This window comes from Copadichromis virginalis, linkage group LG3 (genome assembly GCF_057382275.1).
Source record: "Copadichromis virginalis isolate Kocher_CV1m ecotype Utaka linkage group LG3, C_Virginalis_male_GT1.1, whole genome shotgun sequence".
Classification (NCBI taxonomy): domain Eukaryota; kingdom Metazoa; phylum Chordata; class Actinopteri; order Cichliformes; family Cichlidae; genus Copadichromis; species Copadichromis virginalis.
In genome coordinates, this window is record NC_140620.1 from 26273877 (window position 1) to 26289965 (window position 16089).

At 46.2% G+C, this 16089-nt stretch overlaps 1 protein-coding gene and 2 long non-coding RNA genes across 3 annotated transcripts; 2 read left to right on the plus strand and 1 right to left on the minus strand.

Annotated features, from left to right (window-relative positions):
* Nucleotides 1-8180: 8180 nt before the first annotated feature.
* Nucleotides 8181-12206, plus strand: LOC146713702 (tripartite motif-containing protein 16-like). The gene has a single exon (XM_085450061.1). It carries the CDS (start codon nt 8211-8213, stop codon nt 9882-9884), a length of 1674 nt encoding a protein of 557 aa, XP_085306187.1. The 5' UTR covers nt 8181-8210; the 3' UTR covers nt 9885-12206.
* Nucleotides 12207-13531: 1325 nt separating this feature from the next.
* Nucleotides 13532-14458, minus strand: LOC146713703 (uncharacterized). Its single transcript, XR_014919288.1, has 2 exons — nt 14254-14458; nt 13532-13848 (listed from the first exon to the last, which is right to left on the minus strand). It is a non-coding gene; the product is annotated as an uncharacterized LOC146713703 (long non-coding RNA).
* Nucleotides 14459-14589: 131 nt separating this feature from the next.
* Nucleotides 14590-16075, plus strand: LOC146713704 (uncharacterized). Its single transcript, XR_014918296.1, has 3 exons — nt 14590-14871; nt 15552-15640; nt 15837-16075. It is a non-coding gene; the product is annotated as an uncharacterized LOC146713704 (long non-coding RNA).
* Nucleotides 16076-16089: the final 14 nt, after the last annotated feature.

Below are 16089 nucleotides of genomic sequence, written 5' to 3' on the forward strand. Positions count from 1 at the left end.
ATTATTATTATTATTATTATTATAATTATTATAGATCTGTTTCAGTTATTCTTGGTGAGGGATTAGCTCTTAGGTTGTGTCTCGTGCACACAGCCGAAACATGACAGGTTAGCCTGTGAGACTTTGAAGGCAGTTGATAGGTACAGACAGTACAAGTAGAATGTGGCTCAGGCAGTGGCTCACAGTTTGGAGAGCCATGGAAAAAGTCTTTCAGATTCGAAGAGATTCTGGCAAACCATCAGGCAACTAAGGATGAGAAAATGGTGCTCTACCTGCACTGTGTATAGTGTGGGTGAAGTGCTACTGACTTCGACTAAGAACATTGTCGTGCTGTGAAATGAAACTGGTAAGTCTCCCATAGAACAAGTAGAGTCTGGGAATGAGGGGGATAGCTCATCTAACTGCAGGGGTGAGGTCACCCTTAAACACCTCTGTGAAATGCACTACACACAGGGACACACACACACAGGTCTTTGTCTCCAGAAGCCACATTTATTTATAGCGTCCTGTGTTATGACCGGCCACAGTCTGACAGCTGTCGGTCTCAGCTGATTTCCCGCTCCTCCTCTCCTCTCCCGTCTCACTATAAAAGGGAAGGAAACCATCATCAGTCCAAAACGCCATCAGCTGTTCTGACCTGTGTCTGCAGCACCGCCCGGTTGAGCTCACCGCACTACTCCTCCCCTGCAGCCGCGCCCGGGACCACACCTCCGCCACACACCCCCACCGCCCGACTGAGGCTGGGGAGCTGTCCGGCCGAACCCCCCCCCCCCCCCCCCACTCCCCCCCCCCCACCCCCCGCGAGCGAGAGAAGAAATCGGCCACGGCCTGGCACGGCCCCGTCCACTGAACAAGATCCGGAGCACCCTTTCGGGTGAGATCGGTCAAGGGGCTGGTCAGCTGTGCAAACCCCGGCACGAAACGGCGGTAGTAACCTGCGAGCCCCAGAAACCGTCTCACCTCCTTTTTAGTCTTGGGGCGCGGGCAGGATGCGATAGCTGCCGTCTTCTCCACCTGTGGATGCACCTGCCCGCCCCCCAAGTGGTACCCCAGATACTGCACCTCCCTCCGCCCAACCGCACACTTCTTCGGGTTGGCCGTGAGCCCCGCCCTCCTCAGGGACTCCAGGACCGCGGCCACCCGCTGCACATGCTCCGCCCAGGTGTCGCTGTGGATGATCACGTCATCCAGATAGGCGGCAGCATATGCAGCGTGTGGACGCAGCAGCCGGTCCATGAGGCGCTGAAAGGTGGCAGGGGCTCTGAACAAGCTGAACGGAAGCGTAACGAATTGGTACAACCCGTACGGAGTGGAGAAGGCCGTTTTTTCCTTGGACTCGGCAGACAAGGGAACCTGCCAGTAGCCCTTGGTTAAATCCAGTGTCGTGAAAAAACGGGCCATGCCCAACCAATCCAGGAGCTCGTCGACCCGGGGCATGGGATAAGCATCAAAGCGTGACACTTCATTCACCTTGCGATAGTCGACACAGAACCGTATAGACCCATCCTTCTTCACCACAAGAACTATGGGGCTACACCAGGCGCTGTGCGACTCTTCTATCACTCCCATTTTCAGCATTTCAGCCAATTCCATCTGAACAATTTGCTGTTTATGCTCAGGAACGTGAACGCGCTGTCACGCCAGGCGTTTCAAAATGGTGCTCAATGAGAGACGTTCGGCTGGGCAGGGGGGAGAACACATCAGCAAAACGCTGTTGTAACGCGACAACGTCCGCTCTCTGGGCCTGTGTGAGATGGTCATCACAAGGGAGGGAGGCGGGGATGATGGAATTTGGTACCTCCAGCCCCAACTCATCTCTCTCCTTAACCAGGCTTACCAGAGAAGCGGTTTCAACCTCTCTCCACCTTTTAAGGAGATTGAGGTGATAAATCTGCGTGGCCCCTCCCCTGTCCGACCAAGCAACCTCATAGTCAACGTCCCCGACTCGCCATGTGACCACAAAGGGTCCTTGCCACTTGGCGAGCAACTTTGAGCTAGAAGAAGGGAGTAATACAAGCACTTTTTCTCCCGGTGAAAATTGCCTGAGTCTAGCCCCTCTGTCATACAGGCGTTGCTGACGCTGTTGAGCCTGGAGCAAATTCTCCCGTGACAACCTCCCCAAAGTGAGTTTCGCTCTCAGGTCCAACACGTACTGAATCTCATTCTTGGCGGGGCTCGGACCATCCTCCCAGCTTTCTTTAATCAGGTCGAGCACCCCACGCGGCTTCCTGCCGAACAGCAGTTCAAAGGGAGAAAATCCCGTGGAGGCCTGGGGCACCTTCCGCACTGCAAATAACAGAGGGTCTAGCCAGCGATCCCAATTGCGTTCATCTTCTGTAATGAACTTACGAATCATGGACTTTAAAGTCTTATTCAGCCGCTCCACCAGCCCGTCCTTCTGAGGGTGGTAGACGCTGGTCCGAATAGATTTAATGCCCAGTAATTCGTACAGTTCCTGCAGTGTACGAGACATGAACGACGTGCCCTGGTCAGTCAGTATCTCTTTCAGGATTCCGACTCGGGAGATGACCTGAAACAGTGCCTGCGCCACACTCTTTGCAGAGATGTTGTGCAGCGGGACTGCTTCCGGGTACCGCATTGCATAATCCACCAGGACTAATACAAAGCGGTAGCCGCGTGCACTCCGATGAAACGGCCCGATGAGGTCCATACCAATGCGCTCAAACGGGACCTCTACGAGTGGAGCGGGCGCAAAGGCGTTTTTGGTATGGCCGGCTGATTAACAAGTTGGCAGTCCGGGCAGGACGCGCACCAGCAGCGCACATCCGCTTGGATGCCCGGCCAATAAAATCGGGCCGTTATTCGCTCCAGAGTTTTTTCGTATCCCATATGCCCTGCCATGGGGTTATAATGAGCCGCTTGTAAAATCATTTCTCGGCGGCCCTGCGGCACCAACAGCTGGGTGTGTGTCTCCTCCGTGCGAGTGTCACGACTCACTCGATATAGCCTATCTTTTAATAAAATGAAGCGCGGGTAGGTCCGCACGGCTTCAGGGCGCACAGCGTGACCATCAATCTCAATCACCTGGTCAAAGGCTGAGCGTAGGGTGTCATCACGAGACTGCTCCAGTGGGAAATCACTCGTGGGGGAAATTTCCCCCTCCCCGGAGTCAGTGTCGGACGACCCCGCGTCACCGCTGAGCGCCGCGCAGACACTACACGCTACTAACGGTCGTGATCGCATCCCCGCATACTGCCCTAACAGGTGATGAAACCCCGGCCAATTCGTGCCCAGAATCAGGGGATGCGACAGGCGCGGGCTAACCGCAGCCGTTACTCTATGCGTTTTGCCCTTATACTTTAATAACAGAGGCACCATGGGATACCTGTGAACATCACCATGAACACACTTCACCTCCACCCATTCTGCCTCCTGCAATGCCCCGGGGCGAACCAAGCCTTGGTGCACGAGGGTCTGCGTACAGCCCGTGTCCACCAAAGCATGGCGTATACCCCCTCGAGTCCTTACCGGAATGCTGTACGTTCCTCCTGGACCGGGAGAGGGTGCTAGGGCACCGGTGACGCGGAACACCTGCCCCACTTCCATCAGAGGACAGTCCCTCCTCAGGTGTCCCGGTTGCCCGCAATTCTAGCACTCCTGCCCCAGCGTCTGTGCTGCTCTCCGTGGCTCAGGGGCGGCACCGCTCATTTCTGATCCCTGGGAAGGCACAAACGAAGCAAACGGATTAGTGGGGCTCAGCGCCAGTGCCTGCTCTGCCTTCCCTGGCGCAGGTACCCGGCGCCTCGGTGCCGGCACTGGGGCTTGTTTGCTCGGTCTCCGGCCGCCGTCCCCGGGCTCCCCCGCTCTAGCGGCAAGGTGGTCCTCCGCCAACGTTACTACGTTACTACTACCTCCAGACTCGCGGGACTGTGGCACCGGACCCATCTCACCGTCTCCGCAGGCAATCCCTCCACGAACTGCTCCAGCACCACCTTGTCCACCAGCAGCTTCTCTCCCTCTGACAATCCCGGCTGCAGCCAGCGCACTGCTGCGTCGTGCAGCTTCCGGGCCCAAGCAAACGGCCGATCCTCCGCGGCCAGCCGACAGGCCCGGAACCGCCGGCGATGAGCCTCAGGGGTGAGTCCCATCCTGTCCACCACCGCCCGGCTCACGTCCTGGAAGCTGCCCCTCGAGGTCGGCGGCAGACTCAGGGCCGCCGTCTGAGCCTCCCCCGACAGCAGAGGAAGCAAACGCGGAGCCCACTCCACCTGCGGCCACTGGCAGGCCTCCGCCGTGACAAGAAAAATCTCCAGGAAAACCTGGGGGTCATCTCCGTCACCCATCCGGGGCATCGCCACCGACAGCGGGGGTGGGGGGGGGGCTTCGGCGGAGCAGCGGCCCCAACCAGCTGCTCCAGAACCTGGGTCTGCCGGTCCACCTGCTCCTGCAGCTTAGCCAGGTGAGCACGCTGGGCCGCCGCCTGGTCCTGGCTCATCTTCGCCACCTCCGCCAGCATCTGCGCCAGGAAGTGCAAAGGCTGGGCGGGCGGCGCAGCCTGTGGGTCAGACATCCCCACGCCAGCTGGGTTTGGGCACCACTTGTGAAATGCACTACACACAGGGACACACACGCACAGGTCTTTGTCTCCAGATGTCACATTTATTTATAGCGTCCTGTGTTATGACCGGCCACAGTCTGACAGCTGTCGGTCTCAGCTGATTTCCCGCTCCTCCGCTCCTCTCCCGTCTCACTATAAAAGGGAAGGAAACCATCATCAGTCCAAAACGCCATCAGCTGTTCTGACCTGCGTCTCCAGCACCGCCCCGTTGAGCTCACCGCACCACTCCTCCCCTGCAGCCGCGCCCGGGACCACACCTCCGCCACAACCTCCTTGGTGGCAGGGCCCCTGGGGAGGATAAAGTTTGCCCTGAGTCCCTGAAGGCTCTGGACATTATAGGGCTGTCTTGGTTGACACGCCTCTACATTGTTGCATGAAGATCAGGTGCAATACCTCTGGATTAGCAGACCTGAGTGGTGGTTCCCATCTTTAAGATGTGGCACTGGAGGTTATGTTCCAACTATAGGGGGATCACACTCCTCAATCTCCCTGGAAAAGTCTATGCCACGGTGCTGGAAATGAGAGTCCATCCATTAGTCGAACCTCAGATACAGGAGGAACAATGAGGTTTTCGTCCTGGCCGTGGAACACGGGACCAGGTTCTTACCCTGACTTGGAGAAGGCATTTGATTGTGGCCCTCGAAGTGTCCTGTGGGAGGTGATTCAAGAGTGGTCTCTGGGCCATTGTTACGGGCCATTTGATCCTTATACAAGTTCCGGTGGGTGATAGATTCTCACAGGACTGCACTTTTGTTACTGATTCTGTGTGTAATTTTAAAGGACAGAATTTATATGCATTTTCAAGTGGCTGAAGGTTTTAATTTGGGTAGTCTCAGAATCTCATTTCTGCTTTTCGCAATTGATGTGGTTCTGTTGTTCATCAGGTGATCTCCTAATGCTTGCACTAGAACAGTTCACAGCCAAGTGTGCAGTGGTGGGACTGAGAATCAGCACCTCCAAATCTCAGGCCATGGTATTCAGCCGGGGAAAAGAGTGGAGTGCTCACTTTGGGTCAGGGACGAGTCCCTGCTCCAAGTAGAGGAGTTTAAGTATCTCGGGGTCTTGTTCACGAGTGATGGGAGAAGATAGCTGGAGATCGACCGACAGATTGGTGCTGCGGCTGCAGTGATGCGGGTGCTGTACCAGTCTGTTGTGGTGAAGATGTAGCTAAGTGTAAAAGTGAAGCTCTCAATTTACTCACAATTATTTAATTTATTTCTATGACCATCGTGAGTTTTTCTTTCATTGACCGAAGGGTACCAACAATTTTGTCCACATTTAGGAGTACATATACACTAAGTTTATTGTTAATTAATAAGAAAACTCCAGACGATTCCATTCTGAGCTGAAGAAGCTTCTGATAGGTTAGTAGAGTCCATGTGAGTAAATTGGTGGCACACCTGTGGATGCATATAAGGCAAAACACAGAGCCTGTGTTTTGATATAAACCAAAACACCAGGAAAAGAATTGTGGAGCTCCATAAGTGTGGCTCAATTTTGAATACAATTTGGTGCCATTTACAATTAAGAAATACAGACAGTTTCTCTCTTTACTCTTAAAGTTAACAAATGTGTTTTTTATATTTATCAACCTAAAAAAATTACAATTAGTCTGATTTGATGTTACAGTTAAAAAAGTGTTTGTGTTTTTATCTGAAGATTATGTAAATATCTGATTTCAACTGTATATTTGATGATGTCGGTGTTTGGCTTGATTATCAGCACAAAGAGGGAGAGAGAGGAGCAGAGATGGAACAAGAGCAGGTGAGACACACATGTTAGTCAAATGGTTGTTTACCAAAAGTATCACCGTATCATAGGTACTCATGTATCTCGTACCTAGTGTTTCTTTTTAGGTTTGTTATTTTTCAAATTCTATATTTATTAAGTTTTGCAGGCTTGTTTGCACAACAAGGCTAAATAATAATATAAACTTTTCTCAATCTAAATAGTGGACTTTGGTAGAATTAAAAAACAAGTGTAGTGCAGGTCTATGATGATTTTTAGTGCTACTATCATCTAGTTTTGATTCTGGTTCTGTCTTGGTTACTGTTGTAGTCCTGTTTTAATTCCGGATCAGTTCTGGGTCTGGTTGAATTGGGCTTTAGTCCTCGTGTCTTGATACAGCCCTGATTTTGTTCTGCATTGCTGCTTAATTAAAAAACTAGTTTAAGGTGTCCTGCATATGTGATATATATTTTTCCCTATATGAAGTCATTCTTTTTTTAACAAAACTCAAAACAGAGCAAATTAATCTTTCAGTCATTTCCAACCCCCCCCCCCCCCCCCCCCCAATCCCACATGCATACTACCCTTTAGGGCTAAGCCCCGGGTGTATCAAATGTCTGCCTGTCGGATTCAAATATTGGGGATGGATACAAGAGGAAAAACCACAATCACAACACTGGTCCGGCCGGGTTGAGTCAAACGATGATTTTAATGATCACACGCGTGGGAGATAGACACCGTACGCAGACAGCATCAGATCTCAAAATGGTGGAGCATTGATCAAACTCTTATAGCCTCTGGTGCCCCCACCTTATCATAAAAGCCTAAACATTCACATTCTTTCTCTCACACGGCGCCTAAGCTACGACCTTGGCTCCCTGTTTATCTGCTCCTGCTGAGATGGGGCAGAAAACTCCAGTATATTCTGTTCTCTTCTAATCAGACAAATAAGGCGATGACTTTCTGCAAACAGTATTTCTTATAACTCAGCAGTATAATGCATCATAAAACAATATCATTCATTCACAATAAATCAGCAGTCTAATGTAATGCAAATCAGTTTAACAAATGTAATAGTTATCAGCTTCTTCTAATTCAGGAGAATAATGCAAACTAAAACTATATAATAATTCACAATCTTTAATTAGGGGTCTAACATGGCATAAAATAATATTATAATCCCACACTCTCCAGCCATTTTTGGTTTAAAGACCTTACATCTTCTTTGTCCTTACATCGTATGAGCCCCCACTGAAATATGAGGAACTCTGACACTCAAGAAAACAACAAACAATCCTCCTGACTAACAAAAGAAAAACAACTATTATTAAAGGCTTAGTGTAGTGTGGCAAAACCTTTATTAAGTTGTTTTCAACAATGTTATGTTTATGTAATAAGTCCCTCATGTTCCACAGGTGGTGGCCTGCCTTCTCCCCCCCTTTGTTGTGTGTGGAAATAATTATGCTTACGTCTGTTCAGAGTATTTTCTGTCGTGCTTTGCTGAAATTCTTTGTTCTTGTTTTTATCTGATATATTTAACTTTCTTTGGGTTATCATTAGTTACTAATGATAGTAACTAATGGTTATCGTTAGTAACTAATGGTTTTCATTAGTTAGTAATGATAACCATAATTTCTTTGTACACCATTTGTCTGCTTTAAACTGCTCTTCTTCATAGATTCAGTTAAAGCCGGAAAGCTCTTCCCTTTTCACCTCTTCTCTCATTTGTCGTTCCCTCCCCCTCAGATCTGCACTTTGAAGATGGGTGTAATCAACATGTGGTGACGTGTAAGAGCTGACAGGCTCCATTCACTGCAGAAACATGTTGTTGAGATCAGAGCTCTGTGTGAGTTTCTCTTCCTTATAACTGAAACTCACACAGTCACTGACACTGAGAGGAGAAATGGAGCAGAAAGGAGTTCAGCTGAACAGAGAAACCTTCTCTTGTTCCATCTGTTTGGATCTACTGAAGGATCCAGTGACTACAGCCTGTGGACACAGCTACTGCAGGAACTGTATTAAACGTTTCTGGGATCAAGAGGACAGGAAGGGAATCCACAGCTGCCCTCAGTGCAGGAAGACTTTCACACCGAGGCCTGTCCTGGAGAAAAACATCGTGTTAGCAGCTTTAGTGGAGCAGCTGAAGAAGACTGGACTCCAAGCTGCTCCAGCTGATCACTGCTATGCTGGACCTGAAGATGTGGCCTGTGATGTCTGCACTGGGAGGAAGCTGAAAGCCATCAAGTCCTGTTTATCTTGTCCAGCCTCTTACTGTGAGAAACACCTCCAACCTCACTATGATGCAGCTCCATTAAAGAAACACAAGCTGGTGGCCCCCTCCAAGAATCTCCAGGAGAACATCTGCTCTCGTCATGATGAGGTGATGAAGATTTTCTGTCGTACTGATCAGCAGAGTATCTGTTATCTCTGCACAGTGGATGAACATAAAGGCCATGAAACAGTCCCAGCTGCAGCAGAAAGGACTGAGAAGCAGAAGGAGCTCGAGGTGAGACGACTAAACATCCAGCAGAGAATCCAGGAGCGAGAGAAAGATGTGAAGCTGCTTCAACAGGAGGTGGAGGCCATCAATGGCTCTGCTGATAAAGCAGTGGAGGACAGTGAGAAGATGTTCACTGAGCTGATCCGTCTCATCCAGAAAAGAAGCTCTGATGTGAAGCAGCAGGTCAGATCCCAGCAGGAAACTGAAGTGAGTCGAGTCAAAGAGCTTCAGGAGAAGCTGGAGCAGGAGATCGCTGAGCTGAAGAGGAAAGACGGCGAGCTGGAGCAGCTCTCACACACAGAGGATCACAACCAGTTTCTACACAACTACCCCTCACTGTCAGCACTCAGTGAGTCTACACACTCATCCAGCATCAATATTCGTCCTCTGAGCTACTTTGAGGATGTGACAGCAGCTGTGTCAGAGACCAGAGATAAACTACAGGACATTCTGAGAGAGGAATGGACAAACATCTCACTGACAGTCACTGAAGTGGATGTTTTACTGTCACCACCAGAGCCAAAGACCAGAGCTGGATTCTTAAAATATTCACAAGAAATCACACTGGATCCAAACACAGCAAACAGATATCTGCTATTATCTGAGGGGAACAGAAAAATAGAAGTAATGACACAGAAAGTGTCTTATTCTGATCATCCAGACAGATTCGTATATTATTGGCAGGTCCTGAGTAGAGAGAGTCTGACTGGACGTTGTTACTGGGAGGTGGAGTGGAGAGGAAAACTGGTTTATGTAGCAGTTGCATACAAGAATATCAGAAGAGCAGGGCGCTCAGATGAATGCAAATTTGGATACAATGACAAATCTTGGGCATTACGTTGTGAAAAGGACAGATGTAAATTTTTCCACAATAATGTCCAAACTGTCCTCTCAGGTCCTCGGTCCTCCAGAGTAGGAGTGTACCTGGATCACAGAGCAGGTATTCTGTCTTTCTACAGAGTCTCTGAAACCATGACTCTCCTCCACAGAGTCCAGACCACATTCACTCAGCCGCTCTATGCTGGACTTTGGCTTTATGGAGATGGAGACACTGCAAAGTTTATTAAACTGAAGTAGACAGAAGTCATTGACAGAAAGTTGCTGAAAACATGCTTTAGTTTCCAGTTTCCCTTGTCTCTTGTCCACACAGAGATCACATGTCAGTCGCACTTTATCTTTGCTACTTTGACATCTTATTATTTATTATCTAGTTAATGACTGACTTTGTTTGAGGGGCCCTCCATCTTATGTGTGTTTAGCCTCCATGACTTTAGCTGTTGAGGTTGTCACTGTTCACGATGATTTTCATTCAGCTAAACTGTTGTTCGTGTTCATGAAAATTTAAATTTCTGTGCCAGAAATGTTTTGTGACTAGTCATTGGTTTCATGTTTGAAGAAAAAGCAGGTTCTGTTTTTATAATTATTGTTAACTGTATCATCATTATTCTTACTTTTAATATTAGAAAGGAAGGAAACAGATGCAAGGATGCAGTCATTGTTGATCTACTTTTAGCAAACATCTGCAGCGTTTTTATAAAAGAAGTTCAATCAGGATGTTTTCTTTAATGGGCGATCGTGGCTCAAGAGTTGGGAGTTCGCCTTGTAATCGGAAGGTTGCCGGTTCGAGCCCCGGCTTGGACAGTCTCGGTCGTTGTGTCCTTGGGCAAGACACTTCACCCGTTGCCTACTGGTGGTGGTCAGAGGGCCTGGTGGCGCCAATGTCCGGCAGCCTCGCCTCTGTCAGTGCGCCCCAGGGTGGCTGTGGCTACAATGTAGCTTGCCATCACCAGTGTGTGAATGGGTGGATGACTGGATATGTAAAGCGCTTTGGGGTCCTTAGGGACTAGTAAAGCGCTATATAAATACAGGCCATTTACCATTTAATAAATGCAGCTTAAGCTTACTTGTAGATACAGTTTGTGGGATAAAAAGGGGATGTTTTTGTCTTTTTGGTCTCATTATTTTAATATGGCACTATTAGTCCATTAGAATCAGATAATCAGCTTTGCATTAAACATGTATTGAAGTTTTTGACCTTACAGTATCTTTTGTATTACAGTGATTGTTATAACTTTAGATTGATCTTTTCCTTACAGGTACCAGAATAATAATATGATCTTTCATTGCAGGTGTAACCATGATCATCTTATACATATTGCAGTTTGTTGCTCATTATAGAGTTGTGCTCAAGTTAATCAAGGGTTAAAAGCTACAGTCAGCGCGATGTCTGGCTGATCTATGGAGGGGAAAGGCTTTGAGCTTAGAAGGCCGCACGTGCTTACACAGCACTTATACAATGTTATTCTTGGTGATCTTGTGCTTAGTTATGTTTCCTGTTATGTTTTAAGTAGTGGTAGCTGATCAAGCAATATTCATTTAATATTATATACTTGGTTCAGAGCAGTATACACTGATCGTCTTAATCAATGTGGAAGTCCTTGTAGCTGCAATGTTGTGTCTTAACAGGGGACAGATGGTTCCAGGAGACGGGGGCAGTCAGCGTCTGCCCTCTGGAAGGAGATAATGTTATTTTCTGTGTTAAATAAAACTGTCAACATCGATTGTATCACACCTGTCACTACGCATGAAGGGGCGTTCTAATACCCTGATTTCATAAAACTATGGAGATGTGTTTTTTGAGATGAGATCTGAGGCTGTCTGCATACAGTGTCCATCTCCCACGTGTGTGACCATTAAAATCATCGTTTGACTTAACCCGGCCGGACCAGTGTTGTTATTGTGGTTTTTCCTCTTGTCTCCATCCCCAATTTTTGAACTCGTAACAAGTTTCACAGTTGGAATTGGTTTATTTTCGTCTCTAATCATGTCTTTAAATATTGATGATTATAATTATTCAGACTATAGATATATTTTGTTATATAAAATATATTAATAAACTTTATGTTGTCCTCACAAGTTGGGAATCTGGAATTGTTTTATTAACAAATATTTGAATCTAAAATTGTTATAATTTATTAGTTTATTTTATTTCATATGTATTTGATTTTGTAAAACCTCTGCATGTCTTTCAGAATGGAAACACTGATACAGACAGTTTGCAGCTTGATACTCATGTTTGTGCAAATGTGGAGTCACATGATCACTCTGCTGTAAACCCGTGTAGTCAGTAGATGGTGCTGTTGGACTGTGTTTGTCTTTGTGAAGTTAGGATGTACTTCGTTTAACACAGAAATATGTGTACGAGTTTTAGTTTAATTAATTATAACTGTTATATAAACCTACAGACGTGACATGAAACTAAATGTTATTTCTTGTTGTTTATTTCCTCTTCAGAGCAAAGCTCAATGCACACTCACAGATTACAAAGACTGTAAAACCTGTACTGTGCCCTTCATTACTGTGCTGTGTAAATATCTGAGCCAACTAAATAAATGACTGGACTGCATTTGATTGACTCCTGCTTGTTCTGATTGACACCCCCAGAAAGACACAACACAAAGAGCTGCAATACGTACCAGTTATCAATATTCTGATCGGCTGACCTCCATTCCTATTCTCTTTGCCTTCAACCCCACAGACCCCCTAACCACCCCCCTGTCCCCCTTCAGCTACAAGTGCGAGTTTTGCATCACATCTCTCTTAAGAAGTGCTGCAAAAGTCAAAGCACAGTGTGTGAATTTGTGATTTCAGAGGAGGCAGTCAAGCTGTCAGGGCTGAGAGGCCAGCGTGAAAGTGGACCCACAAGCAGACTCAAGGCACGGCTGTTTGAAACTCAGCCTGATTTCATTAAATACAGAGATAAAGAGCTGTAAAATGTGACAAGGAGGATGCTTCTGAGAAGCTGGATCCACTGTGACAGAGGAAAGCCTTATTATTTCCAGTGCAGGTGAGTTGTACTGCAAGGTTGCTTCCTTAGCAGGCTGGCTAATCTGGGTTTTGAAGGGAGGGAGATCTTTTCTGGAGCGATGGATGGTTGCAGTGAGTAGGAAAGCAGGCCGGTGGGTTCCCAGATTCTCCACAGGAAGGGACGGCTCCTGACAGGTAAGATTGGGATAGGCAGTCGGTCGGAGGAAAGGACCAGTGTCACAAGAAATCCAGATAAGAGCGGAGTTGAGTGGATAATGATCTGTAGGTGCAGGGAACTGGAGACAAAAAGAAGGCGAAATTAAACAGGGAAACACTTGGAGCAAGTAGAACATGGAGGCCGATTTAAAACTTCACCCACAGGCAGGGCCTGAGTTTTGAAAAGAGTAAGAAAATATTCCCCAAACAACACCAACACTCCGGATCATGACACGAGCACTTGTATTCACTCATCTGAGAGGTTGGAATAACAGAGTTGTGGTTCTAAGTAGTAAAAATAATAGATAAATATGAAATATTTAAAAATTGCAAGTTTGCAGCTCTAAATCTGCCCCAGGGCAGCTGTGGCTACAACTGTAGCTTGCCTCTGTAACGCAATCTGTACTTACGCCAAACCTTTAATGCGTGGAAATCAGGACTGTTGACCTTGGGCAGTTCACTAGGTGTCGGTGTCATCAATTTCACCCCGATGTTTAACCCAGAATCACAGTTTCTCTAAAAATAGGTTACAAGAAATCAAATGTATCCCAAATATCTATATCCTGTCAGAAGCTAGTTTCGTAAAGGAGATTGGTAGTAGCTGCTCCACCACAGGAACAATAAGGCTTCCAGCACACAATGGACACCACACTTACTTAACATAAACACATTTATTAGACACAATTTTAAATAATAAACCCTTCTTTTGTAGTGTCTTTCCACTCAGTGTCATAAGAAAAATAAAATAAATAAATAAATAAAATCAAATATGTATCCTTTAAGGTCCTTTGGCCAAAAGAAAATCACCTGAGCTCAGGGAAAAATAAAGCGCATCGTTGGGGCCCTTTGAATTGTTCCTACCGCTCTGTTGGAACGGTGTAGCATCCAATAATAGCATCCAGCAAGCAGCAACGACCATCTATTTGCCAGGACGGTTCGGCAGAGTCATCAGATGAGGACTTCCACAAGGCAGTTCATCCAGTAGGATCCAGGGCACCAAAAGGGCAAACAAACCAGCCTACACACAAGTGTGCAGAAGAATTAACTAAAATGTTCATAAGTCTCAGTACCACTGACTCAGTGTCCATGTCACTAATGGCTTATTTAACAGACTTACCATTATAATAATACAGGTTTGTCAAAATAAAAATATAACAGAACATAAATGCTGTTAACAATGCTTATTAATGCTGTTCTCTTAGGCATAACATAATAACACTGTAACTGACCTCGTGTCGGCCGCCATTTTAGGACATTAGCTAGGCTCACTTAACGGCTAGCTTGCTAACAGTCAGCCAATAACACACGTTATACAATATTTAGCCTCTTTCTTAACAACATGACAGCGGTAGATTTGATACCTCGCTGCAGTATAATAAGGCACAAAACATTTCATACGAACATGAGCTGCACGCTAACTCACCAGAGGAGTTCGTGTAATGGCGAATGCTGTCGGACTCAGCTCCGCTTCACGTTTGTAACTGCTACAAGACTTTTTCCCGAATTTCCAGCTCGTAGAGGGCACGAGAGCAGCATGCGTATGGAATCAGAACGATGCCACCTTGAAACGAAACCGAAAAATGGATTGAAACCGAAAAAAAATATTGTAACTGAAATAAATGTACTGAAAAATCTTGTATTGAAACCGAAAAAAAAATGATAGTGAAAAACAATTAATTGAAACTGTAATTTTTTTGTTTTCGCTTACAATTTTTTTTTCGGTTTCAATCCACTTTTCGGTTTCAAACCATTTTTCAGTTTCACTCTGCTGGCACTGTTTTGGCGTACGGGGGCGCGCTGGGGGGCGGGGATTCCGACCCGCATGTATTTGCATATATTATAATGCTGACCAATGACTGGAGAAAACACTGACGACGCGGCTGCGGTCACGGACAAACTCGCACGTGTCTGTTCGGGAATGGCAGATGCAGAGAGGTCCAGCGTTTACATTACCGACTATTTCAAAGTGACAGCCTGAGGTGTTCTTCAGTAAATTGGACTACCGGACAGGAGGACCTGAGGCCCCACCGCATTATTTTTGGTAAGTTAAATGTGTTTGTAAACTAATCCGTAATTTAGGTCCTTAGCTAGCTACCTAAGGACCTAGCTAGCTAAAATGAGCACTCGGCTGTCGGGGAAACTTGTTTTGTAAAGTTCGTTTAGCTACCCCGTGCAGGTGAATGAATTTACCCTGACTAAAGAAATCAAGAGAAACGCACCGGGCTGCTCAGTGACTAACCACGGTTACTGTACTTTTATTATGAGTATTATACTGTAAGAGCAACAGGCTGGACTCTGCTTCTGCTCCTGTGCAGAGCTGATTATTAAATATGTGCAAACAGCAGCATGTTTTCTGTCGCTTTCCACATGTGGAAGGACATTAACGCCAACTTTTAAATTCCCCTCATTAGTCAATAGCTACGGATTAAATAGCAAAGCCCGATACTTATGTACTGAAACCAACTACTTCCGCTTGTCAGCTTAACTTAAAATGTTACATTTTTCCCCTGATTATTTTTTTTAGCTTTTTTTTTTTTTTTTACTGAGTTTGTTACAAATATTCAGGTTAAAAAACTGTCCAAATTATTTTTAATGAATTATGTTCACAAAGTCACATGTTCAGTACTCTGTACAGCTTGCATCCTTTAGGACAAATAATTTGAAACGTTAATATTTCTTGTTCAATACTGAGCTGATAACACCTCTGTATGTTGTGACCAGGATGCAGCAGCAGACTGAACCTCGACTGAAACCTGCTCCATCATCTCATCTTTGCAGATGTCCATTTATAAAGCATCAACAACTCAAAGGTAAACATGATATTAGAAAATGTGTTAGTAAGGCCTTTAAAACAAATAAAAAAATAAAAAGCTGTCGGCAGAACTGTAGGACTGAACAACTTCAGATCCCGAGTGTGTGAGGCCGGAGAAGGATCAGCTGTATTTCAGATTTGAGAGAAACTTTATATTTCAGTTTGTGATGATTCTGTTCTGTTTGTGATTACAGGAGCTGTCCTCAGATTCAGACCTCAGCACCACCCAGTGACAGCAGACAGATCATCCTATATCTTCAATCTTTGTAGTAACTCCAAAATTAACTGAAGAAAACAGTACAAAGGTTAAAGTACCACATGTGCTGTCAGTGAAAGCTGCAGCTGTTTTATTGATAAATTTAAAGACAAAAAGTCAAAAGGATTAATCACCCCAGTAACTGTGTCACTATACATCAGCATTAACAGTACCTCAGTTTGGTGTTTCAG